General features: G+C 38.4%; 2 protein-coding genes across 10 annotated transcripts in view; both read right to left on the reverse strand.

Annotated features, from left to right (window-relative positions):
• Nucleotides 1-118: 118 nt before the first annotated feature.
• prtfdc1b (phosphoribosyl transferase domain containing 1b) lies at nucleotides 119-5,668 on the reverse strand. 2 transcript variants are annotated; one of them, XM_020922025.2, is made up of 9 exons: nucleotides 5,478-5,668; nucleotides 5,200-5,306; nucleotides 4,113-4,296; nucleotides 3,431-3,496; nucleotides 1,707-1,724; nucleotides 1,412-1,494; nucleotides 1,205-1,251; nucleotides 1,022-1,098; nucleotides 119-535 (listed from the first exon to the last, which is right to left on the reverse strand). In XM_020922025.2, exons 1-9 carry the CDS (start codon nucleotides 5,517-5,519, stop codon nucleotides 488-490), a joined length of 672 nt encoding a protein of 223 aa, XP_020777684.1. In that variant the 5' UTR covers nucleotides 5,520-5,668; the 3' UTR covers nucleotides 119-487. The 2 variants fall into 2 exon arrangements, with proteins under 2 accessions (XP_020777684.1, XP_055007671.1); XM_055151696.1 differs by lacking the exon at nucleotides 1,707-1,724.
• A 5,535-nt stretch (nucleotides 5,669-11,203) lies between these two features.
• pbx1a (pre-B-cell leukemia homeobox 1a) overlaps nucleotides 11,204-26,147 on the reverse strand; it is a 95,187-nt gene continuing 80,243 nt past the window's right edge. For 5 of the 8 annotated variants that reach the window (XM_055151947.1, XM_055151946.1, XM_055151945.1 and 2 more), the window contains 7 exons: nucleotides 23,208-23,464; nucleotides 20,551-20,741; nucleotides 19,657-19,792; nucleotides 19,112-19,271; nucleotides 17,714-17,826; nucleotides 15,308-15,397; nucleotides 11,204-11,902 (listed from right to left, as the gene is read on the reverse strand). In XM_055151947.1, the coding sequence (XP_055007922.1) occupies nucleotides 11,810-11,902; nucleotides 15,308-15,397; nucleotides 17,714-17,826; nucleotides 19,112-19,271; nucleotides 19,657-19,792; nucleotides 20,551-20,741; nucleotides 23,208-23,464 (1,040 nt within the window). In that variant the 3' untranslated portion in view covers nucleotides 11,204-11,809. The remainder of the gene's footprint in view (nucleotides 11,903-15,307; nucleotides 15,398-17,713; nucleotides 17,827-19,111; nucleotides 19,272-19,656; nucleotides 19,793-20,550; nucleotides 20,742-23,207; nucleotides 23,465-26,147) is intronic. The other 3 variants (XM_020921854.2, XM_020921872.2, XM_055151949.1) reach the window with 3 other exon arrangements.

A 26,147-nucleotide genomic window follows, 5' to 3' on the forward strand; every position in this document is an offset into this window, starting at 1 on the left:
AAATTTAATACAGTGAAAGCCCTATGGAGAAGAAAGTAAAAGCACAGCATGTTTCTATAATTGGAACAATGCCATTTACATAACATTTAAAACAAACAGACACACCAACTTAGTCATATTAGCTGTAAAATATGAAATTTATTACCTAACATGTAAACAGGAATCCTTCACAGTAGCACAGTGGATCTTGAGTAAAACCAACCTTTATAAAACAATACTTCCTGAGTTATGGATCGACACCAAAGTGTGTTTCTAAAATGGTCTATTTAAAAATATAAAACCTCTTGTGGAGTTAGTCAGATTCCAGTTTAAGTCCTATGTCTATTGTTGAACCATAAGCCAAAAGGAATGTTAAATCAAAACAGAAATGCTTTGAGATCAAATGTCTCGATAGCAGCTGTAAGGCAGTGGCATTTTGTGAAGCGAGTCCAGGCCTGGCTGCTACATGACATCTGTGTGGCAGTCCCATCTTCAGAGCATCTTAGCTTTAAATCTTGTACTTCAACTTTCCACTCTCACTAATGGCACAAATGTGCTGAAAGGCAAAAATAAGAAATAATAAAAATCTGTGCACTGGCCGTTTTCAAACAGTGGCAGTATTCCTGATTTAGACTTGATTTTGCTGCTTTATTTTTTGTTCAGAATGTTGCATAGTTCGGGGCTGGTTTATACCATCAGTCATGATTCAAACGTAAAGATGCACTAATTAACAGTTCAAGCGGAATGTGCCACAGTACAGCATGAAACTTTTATTTTGCTTTTATTCAACTGCATACTCAAAAATACATATATGTGCATTTTTACACTTTACCCATGGAGATACACATGTTTAATTTTAATGCCATACTGTGGAACATTCTAAGCAATGCACCACCATCTAAACAAAGTCACCCAGGTGGAGGACCCTTTGCCAGAAACGTTGCAAAGTGCACCTTTAAGAAGGCTCGGTTTAGTTCTGGAGAATGTTCTTATCCTGTCAGGTTTTTAAATTGTTTAGAAAAAAAACAAAAACAAAACTTACATTAAGATCTCTGAAATATTCATTGTAGTCTAAGGCGTATCCAACTACAAAACGATTTGGAATTTCAAAACCAACATCTGAAAGAGAAGATAAATGACTTTTAAGCTAATGATTCACCTTTATTGCTTAAATTGAAAATGGCATTGACAAATAAAGTACATGATTAGGCCCAATGATACATACAGTCAGGAAGCCATGATGAATTCTGCGCGACTCGTTTGACCAGCAGTCTGAAATACAGAAACAGGAAGTTCTTTTCAGGTGCTGAGTAGTCATAGGGCAATTTAATAGAACCTTTGTACTGTAACATATCTTTGCTTTTGTCTAGACTAAATGGAGTGATTCACAAAGAAAGCCAGGCAGGTTTAAATAACTCCAACCATAACTTACCCTGCCACTTTGATCATGTTAGGCTTGAAAGCTTCTACATGCTTTAAGAGTGTTTTCATAGTCTTCCCAGTGCCTACTATGGCCTGGAAAAATGAGGAAGAAACAATGTAGACAAACAGCAGTCTGATTTGTGATAAGAGAGATTAGTCATGGGTTATAAACACACTGAAGTCAGAATCAATGTGTCCTAAATATAAATATAGGTCAGCTGAGTAGCCATTTAAAGTTTTCTCATAAGAAACTGAAAGTATGTACATTTGAATAAGGAAACAAATTACAACCATATTTGACTTACCTCGACAATCAGAACATTCTTATGATAGCATATTTAGGAGAGAGGGAGAGGGAAAAAAGATTATCATTACTTATAATCAAAACACAAAACATTGATAGCTTTTGATCAACTGTAAACATATGAAAGTAATCTACGATGGGTAAATAAACTGTTAAAATGATCTCTTGATAATGGAATATGTCAGAGTTAGAAGTTACAATTTTAGGATAAAACTTTGTCCAAATAGTTGAATAGAAGCAAGGATCCTGTTTGAAAAAAGTTAAAATTTAATGGTGATTTACAAAAACTGCAGCTTTGTCTGAAGTGGTTACAATTTATTTTTAATTATGTTTAAGGCTTGGATGATAGAAGTAGGAAAACAAATAACATGCAGATGATGTAGCCTTTTTAAAAATGTTAAATTCCATCTACTATTTATTTTGATACCAACTGCCCATGGGAAACATGAGCATGGCAATTCATGGAAATCCCATATACTCTGCTCTAGGAAAGGCACAAAGAAATATCTAAAATTCTGCAAATGCTTCTCTAATCAACAAGAGACAACTGTGTACTATTTATATGAAGAGCTACTATCTACTTCTTTGCTGAGGAAATACATGCAGGGTCTAGTCTATGGTTATATCAAATAGTTCTAGGAATCTACTGTAAAAGTTGATTATTTGATTATTGATGCTTTCTTTGGAGCCCTAACACTACAATATGTGTGCAATATTTTAACAAAAGACTCATTATTACTCATGTCTTGTCACACCCTTCTTGACCCTTTTTCAGGGTCAAGAAGGGAAAGCATCTAAATTAGTTGGATCTTACATCATAAATACAATTTATGAAATTCACTGTAGCTGGCTCTTCAGATAAGGCAATGACTTTTTACAACTTCTGTATTGGAACCTGCCTGATGACCGAAGAATTACACAGATTTCACAAATGCTCTTAAAATGATGTTTGTGACTAAGAATGTTGTCCTGGTTTTGTCCAGGTATGAGCCCTGATTGAGTCCCAATGGGCACTTGGCTTGTACCTCTTCTAGTCCTGGTAAGGTTCTAGTCTAGTTCAGTTTAGTGCCCAGTTTAGTCCCAATGTTAATGTGGTGTGTGCCCTAAAGTTGCCTCCTTATTTTCATGTTCCTGCCATTCACCCCTTATGCATGAGGCATTACTCTGGAGGACTCAAATCAGCTGATTTTTAATAACTAGAAATATGTTCAACTGTAGATTCCAACTGTTGCGTAATAAGTCACTGTGTATACAAGCAGAGTTACTGTACATGAACACCTAAAAGAAAAACTCCTATTACTACAAAAATAAGATTTGTCCTTATGTGTAAGCATATCTCTTCATCTTGATTTTAACCTGTCAATGAATAAATTTAATCAAAGAGGTCACAGTTTTAGATACAGGTGCCAAACATTATAGAGCGTGAGTAATATGTATAGTAACAGAATTGTTACAGAGAGGGAAATCATTTTTGGGTGTTGGCCTTTTGTTACAATTGCATAGATAATGATGAATCAAGTCAGCTTGCTTATCTACAATTGAATGTAACATAATACTCGCACCTTCAGTGCCATAAAAATGAATAGATTCACAGCAAGTGGAATAAAGAGAGGCTGCCCTCTTTAGGCCAAACTGTCTTCCTACACTCTAGAAGTAATAAATCTCAAGTCAACAGTATGTGATACATCTGTTTTGTGTTGTGCATTATATAATATGTAATTTTACCTTTCCTGTTAGAAATGACAGATCCTCAGCTCCAACTATGTGCAGATCCTCTGTGGACTGGTCATTCTGAGGGGAGTCAACATTAATAAGTGAAGGTATAGTCTGTGTAGTATGTACAAAACAGTAATCTTGAAACTGTATATAGGAAATGCATGAGATTTTTGAAATATTAATATTTTAAGGACATGATTATGCAGAAGCAGCTATATTAGAGAAAGGTGTACTATGTTACTTTTCTGTAGAAGGGTCCAACACCTACATGTCTTTGCCTAGAATCTTTCACAGTACGGCACAAATCATATCTATCTTGCATTCTTCAATTATGTTGAGATATTATTGCTCAAAAATACCTTGACAAACATGCATCACCTGCCTATCTCCATGGAGATAAAATATATAGAATGCCATACTATGGAACATTACAGGCAATGCAGAAGCATCTCCATGGTGGTAGGCCTACAGTGCATCTTTCATTTTAATGGCAGCAGTGACAGTAGTAGATTGTTACTATATGCATGGATATAGCTTTGGCTGTGTTGTGTAGTAAATGTACTGACTACATTACTATAAATACCTAATTCCTATGTTATATTATTATATTTTATATTACAGTAATGTGTTCTTTCCATCCCAAGGTCCTCAGAGCAGTAAGCAGACATTTTTGTGTCCCATAGGCCCTCACCAGGTAGCTTTTGAGCCGGATAAAGTGTACCCTCATGGGGATAGTGCGGTTGGAGTTGCAGCTCAGAGCCTTAATCCTGTCCACGAGGTCTGCACTGAACTGGTATCCTCCTTTTAGAACACACAGCACCACAATGTCATGGTTACCCAGATCGTCCATAATGTTACGGGCCAGACGTTCTGTCCTGAAAATATAAAACAGGGCAGAGCTATTTTATATGAAATACACTATGCAATCACACAATCACCACATTATAAGGGCAGTAGGGTCTTGCCCAAGGAGACAATGTTCGTCTGACAGCTTTTGGGTTAGTAAACTTCTCTATAAACTTCTAGACCTGCCACGATAACTACTATATTGTTTGAACAATAGTTTTAGGGGGGCAATATTTATCTGGAGTACTTTTTCTTTGTACTAGACAGGAACATTTTGTTATTTTTCTGCACTACAACAAAATTTGAGGTATAGAAGGTTGAATAAATTACTGTTACTATTACCCACCATCTTGAAATGAACTACAAAAGTATTTCATTCCGCTGTTAATTTAACAATGTTGCTCATTTGGGAGAATCCTGCTTTAAGGTTATCATGCCAGTGACATAATTTCATTTCAATATCATCGTTTATCGTCTATATTATCACTAGCAAAATGTCACACTTCAAAAAAAATTTTCCTCTGACAGGTCTATAAACTTCTTTATCAACTTTTTTCTTTTTTTGTATCTAAACCACTATGTCTGATTCTATCTTAATAACTGGCTTACATACTAAAAATATTCACTCGTTTTGTTGCATTGCTATTTATACACAATGATCATACTTTTTATATGCTGGGCTGTTCATTATGGACAGCATCTTCTATATTTTTACATTTTATTATCTTATTTTGAAGCGAATTTAGATGCAAACAAACACATACAGTATAATTCTGTCTTTAAATTACAGACTCAGTGGAACATCTGTTGTTTTGTTTTTCCGACTTAAATTATAACTTCAAGAGTACACTTTGAAAACAGTGGCATTCCTTATAGTGTTGTGGGGAGTCGTAAGAGCACATCTGGGGGGCACGTGCAAGGGCATAAAGTACCTGTCCATGATCACTCCATGTGGGATGATGACACAGTCCAAGTCCCCGGAGTAGTGCGTAGGGTAACTGAACAAGTCTAAACTGTAGCCTGGCCAGTCATCCTCAATCTGAGAACAAAAAGATAGTAGTTTGCAAGTGTGATCCCATTGTACGCCATATTTTTTCTGTGCGTAAAGCTACAAGTGGCCTCTACATTTGGCACGTTGCACTATTTTGAGGTTGCACGCAGGCGACAACTTTCCCTTGGAGTTTTTTGCACATTTGTCGGGTGTAATTACCACAATCCCGTCGCGTCGCTTTGGAGATGCATCGTCTGCCATGTTGTTTTCCGACGGCACACGCAAAAGGTTCCAGTGGCCTCAAATTACTGGTGTGGCAGGTTTTCGCAAGAGTTCGCCAGTGGGAGTGTAAAGAAAGGAGGAGGAGCATCGAGGTGAAGGAATTTCTCCGTGTTTGTGAGAAACCGCCATCAAATAGTAGTACCCCTTTATCTAGTGCTGTGGCGCCATGTGGACTGAAGGGGCGCCATAATACCGTGAATTATTAGAATTGTATTCATCAAGCAACACACTGAGAAAAAAAATAAAAAATCTTGATGTACCTTTAAATAAGTTACTCATCACGTCTATTCAGTTAAACATAGTATTTTAATATAATCTTAGATCAAACTGTCTACTTATAGAAGGAGGATCAGAGCATAGGCGTAAACTATAATTTGTAAGTTGTGGTTTAGATCTGTGATTCTCAAATCCTGGCTCTCCAAAGACTGCCACAAAAAATGTACATAGTAAAAAGTTAATTTTGCAATGGACGCTTGAAGAAGCAGACAATTCAGCATTCTGTTGTGTGGTTGGATATAGAACGGAAATAAAAGAGGCCTAGTTGACATGCATACTAGATTTTTTTTTATTTTTCAGCAAAAGCGTCTGAAGAGAACCAGTTTACAAAATAAAGGATCCTCAACTGTGCTTATTTCAGGACAGTTGAGGACCCTTGTGTTAGTAATCTGCTGTATGCATGTCAATCATATTAATTAAAAATATCCATAATGTTAAAAAAAAGGCCTTAAAGGTTGTATAGAGGATTTTTTTTAAGGGAAGAGAAATCCAGCGACAGTCCTTGTGCGCATTCAGAATCACTGTTGAAGTTTTCTGTCTAGAAGTAATTCAGCGACCGACGCGTCAGTTTTTAGACCCTTCGTCTCCTTCGGTCGCGCCATCGCTGGACGAGATCTCCAAGAATCACCTCAGTTTGGCTTTGCTCCTTTTCCTCTTCTCTTCTTCTTTCAGCGACCTCAAAAACCGACTTTCTTTTGCGGCGAACCGGTCGTGGATTCTCGTCTGCCGTCGTGACAAACTTTGTGCGAAATGCGAGGAAGCGACAGTTCGAAAATGCCTCTAAGAACCGCTGTGTAAACCACGTAATCCCCGCGCTCCGACGAGTCAGTTATACTAGGGAGTTTGATTGACAATCTTAACAGCCAATAGAAAATGAGGGAGCCTCGTTTTCTATTGGCTGATGTTTATCTGGCCTCACTACGTCCACAGTTGATAGATTTTCGTTCTTTTTTTTTTTGGTCATCATAATTACAAAGCTGCTGCGTCTCTGTAATGGTATTTTAATCTTTCACTGACAGTTTGAAACAAACAAAAAATCCTCCATACAACCTTTAAGTTACCTGATACTACACCTTTGTGCTTCATTGTTATCCTTCATATATTGTGTTGTTTTGGTTGTGTGCAGATAAGGCTGAAGGTCATTGTACGTATAGGCACATATCTCAAGCTTGTAGCATCTATTTTGTTCATTCAAGACTACAGTATGTGACCTCAGTTTTTCCCATATTTTTGTCAGATGGTGCAACTGGTCTAACTCAGCGTTTCCATGGCAACACAATAGCCTTAGGGTAAACCACAATCCCTCTGTTAAGGCTTTATATATATATATGTATGTATGTATGTATGTATGTATGTATGTATATAAAGCCAAATAAGAGAATGCTATTTGCTATTTATGTCAAACAAATTCTTTTGTATAGGATAGGCTACTTATGAGTAGTAAGTGTCAACCTTGATTATTCCAGCTGTTAAAACCAATTATGAAAAAATAATAAGCCTAAATTTAAATAATTGCTTTGCTGTCACTTCAGTTCGCTAATCCATTTTTAGGCATTAAAAAAACCCATTAGAGTACAGAAATTCTCATTAGAGTACACAAATTCTAGAATGATTGAAGGAGTTTACTAGAAATTTACCATCACTACAAGACCTGAGACATGAACATTCAACACACTGGTACTGTGGTTCATTGAAGCCTAGCTATGCATCCATTGTAGGAAACATTATGGCTTAACATGGCTTAAAGCCCTTGTGAGCTTTAAGCCATGTCAGAATGTTGTTACTTCATTAGAAACATACCTGGAGTTGTGTTTTGTTTCATTCACAGATATTTGAGTAGCCCTTTATCTGTCTTTATCTCCATAGCTCAAAATGCTTTCTTCCACCTTGTGATGTCTTGAAGTGGTAGCTCTCAATTTAGCTACCTTTTGCCTTTAGTTCAGTAGAGATTCTCTATTCCAGGGCTGAAATGATCCAAATGATTCTAATGAAAGTATATTGAGTTTAAAAACACACTGGAGCACTTCCAGTATTACCGCATGACATCACAAGGCAGAACAGCGTTTTTCATTTGAGAGATAAACGGTTTGTGTGTTAAAAGTGTGAATGAAATAAAACACATCTATGAGTATGTTTGTGATGAGGAAACAACATTATAACGTAGACATCACATATAGGGCCTTAAATGCATAAAGAAAGCCAATCCGTTTTGTCTCTTGCCAGTATATTTCTCATATTGTCTCAAAATGACTTGCGCATGTGTAATTTACAGCCACCACACCCAGACCTCACTGACAGCGTGTGAATGGGTGAATTTGGGACACTGACTGTAAGGGGGGCTGCTGTGGTCAGCTGGTTGGGGGTCAGAGCAGCAGGCTACGGTATGGCGTGTCACTGCACATTAAGGCAGTGTGCCGTTTGCCATCGCCGGGCGAGGACAAGGTGTCTGGGCCACCCACCCGTGCCTCTGCTCGCCGGCTGTAATTACAAGCAGCGCAGCGGTGACAGCTGGGGAGGCAGATGTCAACAGAAACATTAGATTTCAATCAGCCTGCACAGTGCCACACCTCAGAGGAGCGCAGAGGTGTTAAGACTAAGATAAAATGGCTTCTGTTATATTTTGTTAGTATACCATCTAAATGCCAGCTCCTTTTTCATTATCAATCTTGCAATATTATTTTCAGATTCAGATACAGTTCTCTACAAGCTTGACATTGTCCATCATTAGTATCTCCTCATCACAGTCTGGTGGTAAACGTCTTTTGTAGCAACTGCTGACCTGGACAGATTCATGTAAATGTGGCTGACATTTTATGCCAACTTCCCCTTCAACCTTTACCTCCATCATAGTCATACTGTTTGTCATTATTATTTATCAGTGCTAATTTAACCTTGATTTCTGATTGTATCACAATCAAGGGAATAAGGTATAAGGTTATTTCAGGAGAACATATTAAAAACAAATAGGCTATAAAATACATTGTTAACTCACTTTTTAATTGGGTCTACTTCTATAGACATACTAATTAATATGAACTTCGTCATACTTTTAATACAAAATGATGATTGAATGGATTTAAATAACTTCATTTGAGGATAAGCACTCTATCCAGCTCTACCCATATAAACCTGACTTGAAGAATAATCTCCATGGAGACTTGCAAGCCAAATTGCAGGTTACATATGTGAAGAGGTGACCCCACTCACAGCCACAGAATTAAGCCACTTTTGAGCAATAAATAATACTTGTAGCTGAATAAATGCAAGACAGATTAATGTCTACTGTGGACAATTTAAACTAAAGCATTAACATCTCCATGGAGACAAACAAGTTGAGGGCCCTTTCCTAAAAAAGTTACACAGTGCACCTTTAATGAACTTGGACCTTTCTTTAACACTCTATCCGAAACCCATCTACTAAACTTGACTTGTTTTAATGACTTGAACCTAACCCAGTCCATATCTAAAAACTGCAAAACAAAAAACTGAAAATTTAAAAGCACACTTAGTTAACAGCCTTTTCCACACCACTCTTCAGCTTGTGCCCACCGTAGTATTTTGGTGTGACATTGTTTTGATGGAGCAGTGAAGGCAGCAGCAGACCCACTTCTCATGCCCCCGGGGGTAAGGAGAGGAGCAGTCTAACGCTAGCATTTCGCACTCCGTCAGCAGTCAAGGCCCTCACCCTCCACCCGAAAAAAAAACCCTGCGCTGGCCAATTATGAATATTCACTCTCTCTGAACGTAATTCTCTTGGACATGCCACTGTCCACCCAGATATTGTCATTGGTTCGGTCTGCTCTGTTTGGATTGTACAAGGACACACTTCATACCATTCCCAATCAGAATCCATTTGTGTAAACTATGAACTGTCCCAGAGTATTACCGAGGACACAGAGTTTTGCAAACATGGATCAGCCATCTTGATTTTGGTGTTCATTAAAGTAAATGTACTGGACAGATGCCATTTGAAGATACAGTAAAACTATTCTATGAGCTGCAATAGTGACCTTCAGCGACTTCTAAAACTATAACACATAAAACAAAACAAAAAAAAACTAATGCTAGTATTATTTAAACTCCATACGCCACTACAACCATCTGGGCAATTTCAGTCCTCTATTGAACTAAAGGTAAAAGGTAGCTTTTAGTTTGAAATCTACCACTACATGACATCACAAGGTGGAATAGAGCATTTTGGGCTTTGCAGAGGTAGACAAACTAATAATGCAAAAAACTCAAACGTGTGAATGAAACAAAACACAACTCCAGGTCTATATTTGAGGAGGTAACAATACATCAGTCAGTTTTGTGCAATTTGGGACTTTTAATTATTTTAAAGAACAGTTCTTCAATAGCTGCCTTTAATATGGCATCTGGGTGTGTTGCGTGCACAAGTAAAACTCTATTAAGATAATTGGCTTCCTGTTTAAGTGGATTGCTGTAATGTATTAGAAAACAAAGTGGGTTACGGAGCTCGTTGATAAACTTAGTTTTCTGCACAAAGTGATATGCAGCGTCTTGTGATAGGCCTATGTCTCACTCCTGAATGTATCCTGGGGCTGGTATATGCATTAAACATCACTGAATGTGTTTATTCTTTGGACCCATTGTTGGGAAGGAACTGAATACATGTAACAAGAATACATATTCAGTACAGTTACTTTTGAGTAACTGTATTCCAATACAATTACAGTGCAATTAAGCCTTCAAACTCTACATAATCAGTCAGAAAAATAGACAGTTCTGCTCTTGTGGCGATGCTTTAAAACATGAAAAAAGTGAAACAAATATAAAGCTGTTATTAATACCATGTTGCGTCTTTAGATTATAATTTAAATGCAACTTGATGTAAAAGTATTCTAAGTATTCAGAATACTATCCAGTACTCTGACTGGAACATGTAACACCTCAAAATACATTTTATTGTAGGCATTCAGTATTCTGTGTACATTTTCGAAGTATTCTTCCCATCACTGATTGGAGCCATTTACTATTATTATACTTCAGCTAAACCAGATACTTGGATAATTTGACCAACTTGAGTAAAACCTCCAGACTTAGGAAAATATTGTAGCCGGTAACCATGAGACAGGCATGCAGTATAAACAGTTGTTAAAATATTTCTGTGGCAACCATAAAATAATTAAGGACAGACAAAACAAACCATTTTTACACATGGCAAATGCATTTTGTCTGTAACTATATCTGTAGTAAAATGCATTTACTTTTATTTCAACTTGTAAACGCAGTATCTTGAATATAAGATACAATATTAAGACTTGAAATCTACTTTTGGTCAGGCCTACAACCTTTAGCATCTGTATTGGCGATAGCAGGACTGTTACTGTTTTCTACAATCAATGAATGAGGTCAGGCATGTCCACTTGGATGACAAGTATTTCTTTATTGTTTTACAGATAACATACTTCACAGGGTTACCTTAGAGCTCACATCTCCTGCAGCAGGAGAGTGAGGGGGAGATGGACAGACTTTATCAAGCACACATTGTAAACAACTGAGCAATATTTAAGTCTAAATGGCGTACCATAGAATAAGTGAGAGACAACAAAATGTACGTAAGTAAGAAGATGTGCCTCTTGCAAAGACAAAAAAGTTTTTTATTTTTACAAAACAAATAATGGTCACTGACATTTTTCTATGTTTTTTATGTGGCTGAGAGGTAGAATGGAGAATGGTTTCTTTATCATAACATTTTATCATGATGTGTGAAAACATTATGAGTGAGTAAGTAACCCCAGCCCTCTGAATAGAATGTGAAATCTGTACAAACATCTCCATCGATTACAATTTGAAACATTTTTGTATTTTTGTATCCCAAGTGTCCGACTGTAGAGAAGTGTTTTGGAGCGGTCTGGCTTTTGCTGTACCTCTCCATGAGGCGGGACAGCAAACTCCTCTGTGTAATACTGTGGATAGCAAGGTCAGTCCATGGTTCCTGTGTGTGGATGGGGCCAAGAGATGGACGAGATTCAGTTGGAAGTATCCGAATGGACGCTTCCGGGACCTTCTGTGGGCGATGTCACTGACGAAGGGGTTGGGGCATCCTGCCAGCCCCCGTTTGTCTGCAGACACATGACAGGCAAAATTAACAACAATGCACCACACATCACATTCACACATATATATATAAATGGTCAGAAACTTTGCTATCTATTTGAGTCCTAAGCCTGTAGATAACCCTAAAGTTAACTTGAAAATAAGTAACTAAACACCTTAATTACAAAGGTTGTAAAACGGTCACAGTTTCTTGCTACAAAATTCCCAAGAAAGGCCTAAATGATTGGACAGTATCTTAAAAAGATTGCATTTTTTGTCACTGTAACTATACATTGCTGTGTCAGGTCTAAAGATGTCTAAAACCACATTTCAGTGATACAGCAGCATTTTCATTTTTATTATTATTCATTGTGGAACCAGATTTTATTGTATATATTATATCATTTACATGAGATTAATATTGCTTTTGTTTAAATTGGGTTATGGGGTTAAAATGGGGTTCAATAATTAATACAATTTCATATCATGCCAACAGCTTTGTCAAAATACAATAATGATTACTTTTACCATTAGGTTTCTAAAAAACTTCAATTTGTTGTGATTTTCTGTATTTGATTCCAAACACAACAATAGCTACCGGAGCTGTCTACAGTTTCACTTCTAATGACAGATAAACAGCCTTGAATGAGCCTTTTAAAAAATCTACTTTGTTGTTCTGCTCAAAAGTGGGGACAGACTCTGGCATTTTTCTGAATATACACCCAAGATGGTTGATAAAAAGAATACATTATCACAATAAAAATAGGTCTTTAAATTGAAAGCCTCCTCAAATCGCAGTAAAAGGTTGACTAAAGACCATTACGGACATTAATTGCAATTTCCGTGCTATTAGTGCGAGCAGTGAACGTGCCGTGGCAGCCTCTCATTTCTAAACCCTGTTATTTTGCGTAAAGACTGTCTGTCATCTTACTCAGAAGCACAAGTGAAAGAAAAAAATGAAAGAAGAGAAAAAAAAAAAAACATTTCTCTAGGAAACGGCAACACCCACCAGCAATTTCCGGGGTGTAATTGCCGTTCAAGGATAAAAAGAGACGAGGTGAACCGTGTGAGCTCAGTCAGTAGATCTCGGCAAAGAAAAAATACTAGTGAGAGTGAATAAATATAAAATAGGTGCTGCAGAGGTGCTGCACTTCATTCATAGCGTGCTCAGAAAAAAGTCTTTTCATTATAAACAGTACAATGAAGCTAATATTATAGTAATTATATATTTTCACTTTTGTGCTTTAACTTGGAGAGGAATGTTTCACTCAGACTTGCTACGAAATTCAAGATGGTTATGGATAATAAAAAAGCAATGTTAAGTGAAAACAACACACACACACAAAAAATAACATTACCACTATAATTCATTTCAATCAATAAGAATTATACTGAACTTTCTCTGTTCGTTTGTAGCATTTCTTTGCAATTATGAAGGTCTAGTGTTTATCTAAAATGTTAGATATTGTGGTTGGCTTTAGGTCTATTATATATCCAGAGTTATTTTTTTTTCCTTGTTCCTGTAATCTAACTCACATAATGCTGCTACCACCTCAAAAACATGCCTGGAGTTGTGTTTTGTTTCACTCACACATGTCTGAGTAAATCTTTATTATTAGTCTGTCCGCATCTCCAAAGCTCAAAATGCTCTGTTCCACCATGTGATGTCATTTAGTGGTAGTTTTAAGGTTAACAGAGCTACTTTTCCATTTTGTTAAGTTTCAGCAATTTCAGGGCTGAAATTATACAAATGATTCTAGTAAAGGTGTATGGAGTTTAAAAGCACAGAGGAGCACTTCCTGTATTACCACATGACATCACAAGATGAAACAGAGAGCTTCCTGTTTGATAGAAGAACTCAGCCTACATATGCAGGGTTTGCATGTTTGTGTGAATGAAACAAAACATAACTGCAGGTATGTTTGTGATGAGGAAACAACATTATAACAGAGATCAGAAAATGGTGTAATATGGGCCCTGTAAACTTAATAATATATTGGTTGAGTTTTACAGATTTCACATATCCCACTGTTCTACATGCTTTTTCAGTTTGGGGGTGTTGGCGGTGCGGGGCTGTCAGTGCGACTGCCCCTGTGGATGAATGATCTGACCAATGTGCTTGGACTGCTAGCCCCAAAGCCGCGCTCCTCCTGTCCCTGTGACTGTCGTATCGATTCTGCTCAGCCCGGGACTGCTTGTCTGTGTGAATCTACATATGAACCCGCCTCCAGTAAGTCCCACCCTGACAGCTACACCTAGGCCCCGCCCCTTCCAACTGATGTGCGTATTTTTAGCAATTAGCAACTTTATTTTAAGTATGGTGGCGAGGAGAGAATGGTGTGATCGCCAGTCTCGGGGCCGGTGTTTTGGAGGCTAGATGACATCTGCGTCCTTGTTGCTGTCGACTGCAGGTGCCTCGCTAACACTAATATCCCGCGACAGGCTCGGAGCATGTCCAGATCCTGCCTCATTGCCTGCCACCCAGGGCACGACCCTGACAGGGGGGGTGCAAGAGCCTGGACTGATGCCCAACACCAAATTTCTGCTAAATGGCATCACAGAATCATATAGGATAGTGTCTTTTTTCCACTAAAGATGAAAAAGTTTGTGTTATGATCTTGTTATGCCTTCTAAAGAACATATATTTTCGCCATGCAGTTGTGACAAACATGACTGGTTCCAACCCTGACATTCAAATGCATTTACTCAAATTCAATATAATTTAAATCAAATGTTCTCATGAATTATCTACTAATTATAACATTATAATGAACAAGTACTGTGTTTTTCGGACTATAAGGTGCACCGGATGATAAGGCACTATATCTGTAATGTTGAATTCTCTCATCTATTTTCATACATAAGGCAGACCAGTCGAATTTTGAGAAAATTAAAGGATTTTAGTAAGTGTGTGTAAGTGAAAAACATTGTACAATTTGATCCAAATTTGTCTAAATAGAAAGAATTATTTACTCAGATAGTGATACATTTCAATGTACGTCTGCTAAATAGTAGGTTAAGTCAAATGCTTTTGGTTAAATCAGTCAGTAGTGTCAACCAAATGTTTTCGACAAATTACTTTATTAGGATTATAATAATATATATGGACCACTGCAGAAAAGACGAGTGCATGAAGTGAGTGGAGCTTTGAGCGTGTCTGGACAGTTTAATCTGCCTTTGCACTTATGAAGATTTTGTTTACTGGTGAGTATTTACAGTGGTTGTTGGAAAAGATCTTAATAAAAGATTTTTTTTTAGCTCAGAGCTTGTATGCATAGTACTTTAGTAACTGTAATTTCAGTAAATAAACAAGCGTCTGTCATGGATTTGATAGTCTGGCTGTGTAATATATGGTTTTACATCACTAGCTCTGCCCAGATGCAGTAGACTCCATGTCTGTAGCAGTGAGAAAGCGTGTTTACAGCTCTTACGTTGATGCCCTGTGGACTGTACATCTGGCTGGCTGCGAGGCTGTCACTGTATCCTCCGGTCTGGCTGATAACATGGCGAAGGGTATCCACCTGGAACAAGAGGGACACATAAACAAAGGGTCTGGTCACACTAGCGCTCGGACTAAACAAAGAAAGCCTCGCACACGAAAGGTCAGTGTGATAGAGAAAGGGTGCCACAAACCGGAAAAGGTTACAAACACAATCCGCTATGATTTGGCTCCTTATACAAGTGTGATAAGAGACAATGCAAAATAACACAATGAATCTAATTAGGCAGATCTTCCTCCATGTTTACTAGCTGAATGAAATGAAGGCTCTAAACACAAGGCTTGGGCTTAAATTGCTGGGTTAGCATAGATCATATTTCTCTTATTTTAAATAGGGCTTTGTAGTAACATGGAAACAATGAAAACTAACTATACTACACCTATATGCAGTGAAGGAAAGAATACTTTGAAAATGTATTTAGTTACTGAATACCTGTATTAAAATGTATTTTTAAATGTATTCTGTTACATAAGCCAATCAGAGCATTGTATTCTGAATACTCATAATACTTTCACATCAAGATACATTTAAATTATTAGAGTAGACTGATGTATATTAGAGTAGATGATGCGACATATTAGAGTAGACGATGCGACAAAAAACTTTTTTAAAGCATAGTAAATCACACATGCTCACCACAAGAGCAGAGTTGTCTATTTTTCTCATTGATAATGTGCAGTTTGAAGCCTAAATTACATGATCAAATACCATAAAATATTCCTTTAATTTTAGAAAAGTAACTTCAGTCAATTCTGAACGCTACAAAATGAAAAAGCAACTGTACCAGAACACATTTAAAGAAAAGAAGTATTCAGAATATACATATTCTCAGTACATGTATTCATTTACTTCTCAACACTGCTTAAATATTAGTAAGGTTAGCCTCAATGTCCTAACAGTTGTGCAATGGTAAACATGTAGCAACCTTACCTAATATAAAAAGAAAATAGGAAAATATAATAATGTGTAACTTGAAAAAGGTTTTAAAAGAAGAAAAAGGTTTTCTTGCATGTCAATTTAACTAAGAAAATGTATCTATTTTACCAGGCTAATCTGACACAAGAAGAAACACAGTGTTCAGTATATATACCTGCCATATTGTTTTACAGCAGTTCAAACCTACACAATCACTTCTTTTAAATTCACAGCGAGGTCACGCATTTAGAAACTAACCCTTCAGAAACAACACAAGTCTAAATATTTAAGGCCCAACCCTGAGGACCTCCGTCTCTCCCCCTATAAGCAACGTCCCTGCTACATATTCATGAAGCATCCTAAAGCGTTTGTGAAGAACTGATCTGAATAGAAAGAGGTGTGGACGGGAAGACTCTGGTGCCAAAAGCAGAGGACATGACCACGGGAGATGATTTCTTAATGTTTGGTGTGAGTTTTAACACTCGATATCGCAGCTATGGCCCTCTCTGTCCACTGAGGCAAGGTCAGAGGAGTATGGGGCACCAGTGGCTATGTGAAATCCCGTCACGCTGCTGATAAGTGCTGTACCGGCTCCAAAAGTGTCCGCCGACGTCTACTCAGGGATTTGACAATGGGGAAATGGGAGGCTTAAGGCACTCTTTACCCTTTGTGTGACTGCGGAGGTCAACTTCTTCTGTTTATCGTACTTCCCAGACTGACCAGAGCAGAGACATTATTACATGCAGGGAATATTAGGCTAAGCGTTCTCACTGTGGGCTGAAAAGTGAGCCCCCTGGTAAGGAGTGACATTTGGAAAAAATGGAGAGAAATTGCATCAATTGACTTTTTATTCACTGACGGTAACTGTTATTTATTCATAAAACTACAACCTGAAAAGGGAATACAAGTAGAAATGAGCATGTATTTGGTATAATTGACAGACTTTTTGTAAATTTACCATAAACTGCACCTGTAGTGATGGCATACTATTAAAGATCACTATATTGGCAAAAATCTTTGATTGAAAAGTAGGGCTTGGTATCAAAATAAGTCAGCTGTGTACTATATGCATCTAATAATGACCAGTTTCATTAATGTCCAAGAATCAGAAAGTGCGCGATTAGCATGCTACTTGTTGCTGTCATTACAGTGACAGAGCAAAACTCTGCTCTGGTCACTGACAGTTGTGAAAAGCTCGTATAAACTCATTGTAGTGAATAATTAGGATGCTAGGAAAGCATGAGGTAAGTGAGGCACAAATAGACTGAATGAGAACTGAGCAAAAATAAAAATCAGTATGATTAATAATCATCTAAAGCAGCTTTTTGTTAATATTTTCTGAATAAAAATAAACTACATATTTTGTATGTTGGTGCTGAAGACAATTTTACATCATATATATCACAGGCTAAGCTTTCGTACCTGGGATTGAATGTTGGCCCCCACTTGCCCCCCTTGGTATGAGTCCCCATTGAGGGACTGCACACTCATGAACAAATCTCCGGAGTTTGACATGTTAAAAGAGCCAGCAGAACCTGAAAAGACATGGAGGTTTGGAGGAGAAGAGGAGAGAGGACAGAGTTAGAAAAGTCATGCAAAGCAAAGGGGTTAGCTCACTACATTTGTACATTACAGTGGAAAAGGGTATAGGAACAGCCAATACAAGATGATAAAACAGCCCTGTTAAAAAGCGCTTATGGATTGTTTTGTTAAAGCAGTAAGCAAACAATAATTGATTGCAGGAAGGCTCGAAGAATAGTCTTTGTCCTGTAATGTACCGCAGCTCCCCAGATGTAAAGAACAGCATGGTTAACTTGATTTCAACACCCGCTTCCTAATCCAATACAGTTGAAGAAGTCTCTATATGACAAAAGACTTGGCTTGGCCTCGGACCTGCTTAATGGCATGCACCAGGTCAACCGGACAAGAGGCAGGAAAAATTAGCGTCTGCAAGAGCAAAAGGTCAATAACCCAGTGAAAGAGAGAGAGGTAGACGGAAAATGGAAAATATATCTAAGAAATCCAATAGAGATGTAGGCTACTGTTAGGAAAATTACGGGCCGCCGACGAGCCCCAGAGACACAGTTCTTGAGTTGGAGCCCAAAATCCCATTTGTAAAGTATAGTGCTAATGTACAGTGCACTCAACTAAAATTGGTATCCTTGATGCTGTGTAGGTTTATATTGTGAAGACTTACTGACCCTGAACTTACTGAAGTTGCAACTAACTCCAAAATTATTTGGTAGATTTCTGAACAACCTTTTCAGACAGATACATTAAATATACATTTTCTTAATACCGGGCCTACTGAGTATTGGAAATGGTTAATGGTTGGAATGAATTACATTTACCTTTTAAAATTTATTTATAGCACCAATGTGTAACTTTCTGGAGGCATGTCACCTGCATGATTCCATGAAAGAGCACTTCTCCATTGAGATATACTGCCATACTGTGGAATATTATAACCAAACAAACAAAAGGCCCTCCTCCAGTCCAAGAAGAGTTTGTTTTATGGAGATGCAAGCCCTCTCACAGCTTTTATCTTAGTCAATTATTGGCTGAAAAGTTAAACAATAGGACTTTAATGAACAACAGACGCATTTTTGAGTAAAGGCTAAAGAACACTATTTATTTCATGTTTGCCCAAGTTACCATATGCAATATACTGTTGGGATTGGGAGTCAGTGAGGAGCTCCAAACATATGTGTTCTTGAATTGGAGCCCCATAAACCAGTATAAGTAGTAGTAGTAGTAATAATAATAATATTAGGAGTAGTATTTATGAAGTTTGGTTTCAATTCACTGACTGGGACTCACCTGCTGAATTGGGAGTGGAGGGGGAGTTGGCCTGGCTGCCGTGAGCTGACACGTTGGTTGCGTTCACTGCGGTCCTTGCTGCGTACATGTTGGCCTCCTCTTGGAATTTGCCAATGTTTTTCTTGTATCGGATTCTCTTGTTCCCAAACCAGTTGGATACCTGGGAAAATACAAGTTACAAATACAAGTATATAAGACAACTGCACATAGCTATTAAACACCACAAGTTCTCTATTTGGAGACATATTATGCATTAAAAGTATACACACTAGTTTAGCATTTTGAGTAGAGGAGTATTATGCCCTGACTGTTCTCTATTCTGACTTTATCTGCTGTTTGAAAGATGATTTCTCTTGTGCAGATAACCTTTCTTATCATCTTATCATATTGGCATTTAAATTCATCTGTGCAAGGCTGGAAACCTAATAGGTGCATGCGAAAATAGTTAGACACTACTGAAAATCTTAGTAGCTGCCATCAATGCAAATACAATGAAATAAGATAAGATAATGTTAAACAAAGTTTGGAAGTTAGCTCTTATATACCTGTGAGACGGTGATGCCGCACTTCTTGGCCAACTCCTCTTTGGCCTCCTCGCTGGGGTACGGGTTACTGAGGTGGGAGTAAAAGTACTCGTTTAGGATCTCTGTCGCCTGTTTGTTGAAGTTTCTCCTCTTTCGCCTGGAAAAATATAACAATTAGAAAAATACCATTACATTTCCAGACCATGAATTCTGTCTGGACAAAGAAATATACTAGCATTTGGCTCGTTTGCTGGGATTAATGTCAAGTCCTGACCTAAAGGTGGACAATTTTGTTAAAAAATAAATATCTCATTATTTTTTTACATATATATTTTTTTTATTCTCTTGATAACAAATACCATATCACATATGTGTAATCCATTAGAAATGTGCTTCACATATCACAAAATATGAAAGGACTACGTTAAAATACACATAGGTGTAGAGGTGGTTGAAATTGACAAAAAACTAATATCTCAATAATAATACACATACACTATTTTGTCAATCTGACAGAAATGTGTCTTTAGTTTAAAGTTGAGATTTAATTATCAGCCAAATGTGAAATTATTGTAAAATAACCCATATCACTACAGAAATATTATATTATATAAATACTTTTGACCTTATTTAGAAGTTTACGACATAAGTAGAAACTTTTTTTTTCCATTTTCATTTTTAATGAGCTCTTTTTATGGCATTTTTACTATAAAAGTTTGCTTGATAATCACATTTTATATATTTTGATATCCTCTTTATATGGAAGACAATTTAGCTTCTTTAACTTCTAATAAAAAGTTAGTTATTTAGTTACTCTTCTTATTAAGAAAAGGTTATTGTTTAATGTAAACGATTCCTATATGATGACAATATATCACCCCACAAACATTGTTTTTGTTGTTCCACTGCACAAACCTGGCGTCGAGGAAGCGTGAACGCAGGATCATGACGGCCTCGCAGGTGCTCTGCTTCAGCTGCATCTGGATGGAGCTGAACTTGCGGTGGATGATGCTGACCATGCGCTCGATCTCTTTGGGCGAGATGGGCCGAGTGCGCGACTGCTCCCTCAGCAGGTTCATCACATGGGTGGTGAACTCATTGCACGCCTGGAAGCACACATAGACATGACTCACACGTGGAATATAACTATCACGCAGCCGAGAACAAAGGGGTGAAATTAGATTGTGGCGAGCGGTCGGCTTGGTCTGGTAGGTGCTATACACTCACAGTATTACAGAGTTTTAAGAAAGAAGCAGTGGTCTGGACCGCCATAACCAAAATTATGGAGAGAGTGATTTTTTTCTCTCTCTCTCTTGAAAGTGAATTGTGAATCTGTGAACAGCAAGACCGCAACATGTCATCTATGCTGGAGGCTTTGGGCCAATCACATGCTCAGCCAACCCAATTAAATATCAACAAAGAAGACCTTTAAATGGTTTTCTATGAAGAAGCAGCTAGAACACACTGTATTTGCACTAGTTATCTCATGGCAAAAAAAAAATGCTAATGAGGTCAATAACAAGAGTTTAATTGATGGATTTAAACTGGTTCTTATCATCATGCATTTTAAACAATACAAGGCACATTTTCAGTCTTTTCTATGCTGTGGTTAGTTTCTAAATGGAGACGATTGTGCATATTTGTTGATTTATTTTTGGGCCTGTAGGCTTTATTACATAAGACAGTAATCAGTGATAAATGGGAGTTAAGAATGTCGCAGAGCAATAGAGCAGCTTCAACTGTGCATATTTAAAGGGCCCATATTATGCTATTTTCTCATCTATATTATAATGTTGTTTCCTTGTCAAAAACATACCTAGAGTTGTGTTTTGTTTCATTCACAGTTTAGCACACAAAAAGTTTAACACACAAACCCTGCATATGTAGGCTGAATTCTTCTCTCAAACAGAAAAGATTCTGTTCTACCTTTTGATGTCATGTGGTACTACAGTGAGTGCTCCACTGTCTTTTTAAAAACCACACACCTTCATTAGAATCATCTGGATAATTTGAGCCCTGGAAATTCTAATCTCTAGTGAACAAAAAGTAAACGGCAGCTGTTAACTTGAAAACGACTGCTTCATGACATCACAAGGTGGAATAGAGCATTTTGAGCTTTGGAGATGTTGACAGTTTAGGTAACAGCATTATAACATGGCTAAAAGCTCACAAGAGTCAATTTTGTGTAATATAGCACCTTTAACAGTGAAAAGTCAACTCTCTCTAGCAGCATGTGATGTCAATTTGATCATTTCTGAACAATTACAACACATTACTATGACCTATAAATGTGACTAGATATGGATGAAGAATCAATTTAAAGAGCTTTAGGCCTAGGTCCAGTCAGGAGCACAGTGAGCAATCTGCGCTTTCTAAATGGTAGCAGGAGACAGCCGTGTGTGACACCAAACAAATGGCGCTGGTGTCATACAGAGGAGGCAGCACGACTCGCGGTGCTCTGAATATTAAAGACGGCTCTTCAATAGAAACGAAAATGTGACAAGAGAAGAGAAATCTGAAATGACAGGCAGCTTTCAGCCCCGTTCACGTTCAAGAGGTTTAAACTGTCTTTTCACTCCATCTCTCAGTCTAGCTCATTCTCCCTGTGTCTGAATCAGTCACCAGATATGACTGCATTCAGAGTCAAGGTGTCTGTTGCTTGTCAACACCAGGGTTACGTCAGTCAAAGTGATGCAGCGTCGCCGCCGTTCTGCTTGTACACACTGGCGGCAGACACTACTCACTCACTCATAGACGAGGTGTGCCGGAGCAGTGACACACAAATGCTCAGGTGTGTATTGACGCTGACAGTTAGCGATGACTGGCCTTCCCGCGCCGAGGATGACAAACCCAGAATGCCGCCACTTCCGACGGAATGACAAGACGTTACAGTGTTTGGGAACGAGCCGAGGTGTGACTGAGATAATGGCGGATCACAAGCGGGAGATGGTATCATGCATAGGAGCTACGATTGTGTTGAGTTGGCCTTTGAAAGCCTATTAAGAGGATTTGATATAAAACGAGCAAGGGAAGTTTAACAACCATGGCCAGATATTTGTTTACAAAGAAAGCAACTATTTTAGGAGTCACAAGCATTTATGTCAAGATGGTTCATCAAAAAATCCAGTAATTATGTAAATAGCCTTGTAGCATGCTAAATAAGAATTTAAACATGCTTTATTATATATTGTTTACTTCTAACAGCCTTGCCATTATGTTCCCTAATCAAAAACATGCCTGGAGGTGAGTTCAGATGTGTGTTGATTTTGAATTATTTTTTATTTCTAGCATCAGCATCAAGCAAAGCTTGGTTCTCATCACAGAGGTAATCTAGGCTGGTTTCTACATCTATATTGTTTCGGTGCCGGTTAATGAATCATAACTAGAATACTATGATGACTAATTAGAAACATTTTCTTATTATAAATCATGTTGGAAAACATGCAGTGGTGTTCTGGAGCTGACCAATGCTGTTTTGTAAACATAAAGAATATGATTATCATAGCACTCCATTAAACATTGTAAATGTACAGTATATTGTGAGTCTAAAAGGTAAAAATAATAAATTTTACATGAGTGAAGACCTGCTCATATTTCTCCAGCTCTGTGTGGTAGATTTGCCGGATCTGCGACAGCTTGGCCCTGTAGTCTGAGTGCTCTGCTGAGTTGTCTGCGCCCACTCCTCCGGTGGCAGCTGCGGCCGCCGCTGCTGCTGCGGACCCGCCCCCTTTCTCCGGGCCGGCCACGCCCTCTGCCAGCAGCATGTTGTCCAATCGCATCAGCTGAGGGTCTGGAGGCTCCTCCTCCTGGGCACCGCGGATACTGAGCACTGTAACAGACAGAGGAAAAAAATACTATTAAGAATACTAGCCCAAAAGACATCTAGTATTTCAGGATTTCATAGAGGACACATGAAATGAACAGATGATCTTGCCTACTGTGATCAGTTATATACTTCTCAATGTCTATTTTAAGCAGCTATCACGGTCAATTAAGCAAACTAAAAATTATATAACTTTAAAGCATGTAAACAATGCAGAGCACACAGCCCTGAAACACCCTATGGCTTGTTACTGATTGAGTGTGACTAAAGGCTAACAATATAGAGTTTTTTGTTGTTTTTTTAAGGTCAACCCAATATTTCAGTTTACTGTCTTCCTAATGTCTATAGAAACCAATGCTGCAAAAGCGAACAGCAGCTCAGCCAGACATTCCAACCAAAAAATCGGAACTTCCAAATTTAGCTTGCTCTCTAAGTTTCTCCAAATCCACACAGCAGCATAGCCTACTACTCCCTGCAGAAATATTCACAATCCTGTCATCTTAATTTAGCGCGCCCCCGGATCCCTTTACTCCTGACAAAGAGCTGCTTCTGTAATGTTTAGAGGGTTTAATCGCACACAGCCTCGCACTCAGCCCACAGGCAACGCAGGCAATCCACACTCCACCACTCACTTCTCATCATGCCCAAAATGACGTCCAATCGGCACCAAGACAGCCCTGACAGAGCATGGTTTCAAGCCCACTGTAATTCACTGTCAACAAAAAGTGGGCGTACTGTCACTTAATCAAATCCGAGCTGTTTTTAAGTTTATTTTAAGGAACAATGCGTAGGTCTGTCATGATAAATCCTGTATCGACTTCAGTATATGAACGCTGGGACAATATATTTTGGGGCTCAATATTTAATGTGTCTAAGTTTTCCTTGTAAAAAGTGGAAAGATGTTGGATAAATTTGCAGTAAGGTTTGAGTTGTCAATAGTTGAATGGCTAACTTACATATCTAAATATTGGTTCAATTAGATTTTTATTTGTTGCAGCTCAGGCCTTTTGAATGGTACTGTCTATCTAAAAATGGTTTCCTGGGGTTATCTTGCATTATTGTTATTAAGGAACAGTGTATTGGCTATATATATTATTGGTGAAGACTAGTGGCATTATGGTTGCCCTGCCTTTTCCAACCACCAGAAGGCTCTCTTGGTACAAAGGTGCTGGAGATAGTAAGCCAGGTGGAGGTCTAAGATGTATTCGCTGTCTTCAAGGACAAAACCAAAGCTCCGTCATTTGAGTAACTAACAAATCCTTAATGCAATTGTGCCATGTAAATATGTAACTATGACAACAATTTATACGTGATGACCATGTAAGGTCGCACCAGCTCACGACCTTTCCGCTGAGGTCCAGGTGGATTCTTGTATAGTCCACCATATTTTTTTTCCCTTTCCATTCTATTCTGCCTCCTTCTTCTTCCTCTCCTCCAGCAATAACATCATCCATTCCCATCACCCCCCAGCCACCCACCCACCCCAACACGTGAGCAAGCGCAGCTCAAGAGAGGCAAATGTCAATGGCTATCAGACGGTTGGAAAAGGTCAGGAGTTCACGTGGGGGGTGGAGGAGGAGCGGGTGGGGGTTAGGGATTTAGAGGGCATGGGCGTCTACACTACACCCAGCACCATGGAAGAATCTATCTTTCACCAGTGAAAAATGATAATATGATTCTGACAAAATAGTGGCACGTTCCAACTACAGGGAGAAGTCTAATGAGCCCGAGCTTGATTTATTCATCTAGCGGCAAGTCCCCGAGTGCACAACTAAAAGCATGAAATGGATTAAATAAATACAATTAATAAGGAAAATCTAACAATTCAGTTCACTGGTGGCATAATTACCCCGAACCGTGGCCATCAGCCTTTATTTATTTGCGTTCGGTAATAGCAATGAAATCGATTGGACCTTCAATGCCAGTCCGACCGCTCATTGTGAACTCTGCAACCAAAGACTATGCATTATCATAATCACCTGACAGCCCAAAGTGCCTCCGATTACTATTCATCTCCCCACACTAGCATAACACCAGCTTTGATAAAACACACTTTCTCTGTTCTATTGTTGCAACATTTGAGTTCAGGCGGGCTTCCCTTACAGACGCTCACAGATAAGTATCTATAAAAGGAAGACGGCCATCATCTCATCTTGATCATTACTGACAGACTTAATTGAACAATGAGAGGACGCTTCTCCCCCCTTTGTCGCTTCCTCCCTCCTCCATCCTTCCTTCCTTCTTGCCTCTTTGTGCATGTTCTTGTATAATTCCATCACCAAGACGTGGTCCAAAAAGGCTAGAATAAATGAATAAAATTTCTGGAGCTTTAATAATGAATGGGAATCGAAGAACATGCTTTTGTTTGCTTATTGGGGAGATTAATTTTGTGCGATGCTTCCTTAAGGGCCCGCTGATGCCCATAGCCGCCGCCTGCTGTTTGCAGACAACAGGAGTGTAAATAAACATGACGATTAAGCCACCCACTCATCGAAGAGGAATCAAAGAGCACACACGCACGCACACACAATGCAAGCAGCCAGGCGTGTGCGCGCATAGGCACATAACACGCATTGGCAGACTACCCCAGCTCCCAGCCTGGTGCCCTGTGAGTGCTTTAAATGAAAACATGTTTAATTAATGATGTTGAAGTATTCTGTCACAATTAGGAAGATTTACGGACAAACAA

This window comes from Boleophthalmus pectinirostris, unplaced genomic scaffold, assembly GCF_026225935.1.
Source record: "Boleophthalmus pectinirostris isolate CB_2022bp ecotype Guang Dong unplaced genomic scaffold, ASM2622593v1 HiC_scaffold_16, whole genome shotgun sequence".
Classification (NCBI taxonomy): domain Eukaryota; kingdom Metazoa; phylum Chordata; class Actinopteri; order Gobiiformes; family Gobiidae; genus Boleophthalmus; species Boleophthalmus pectinirostris.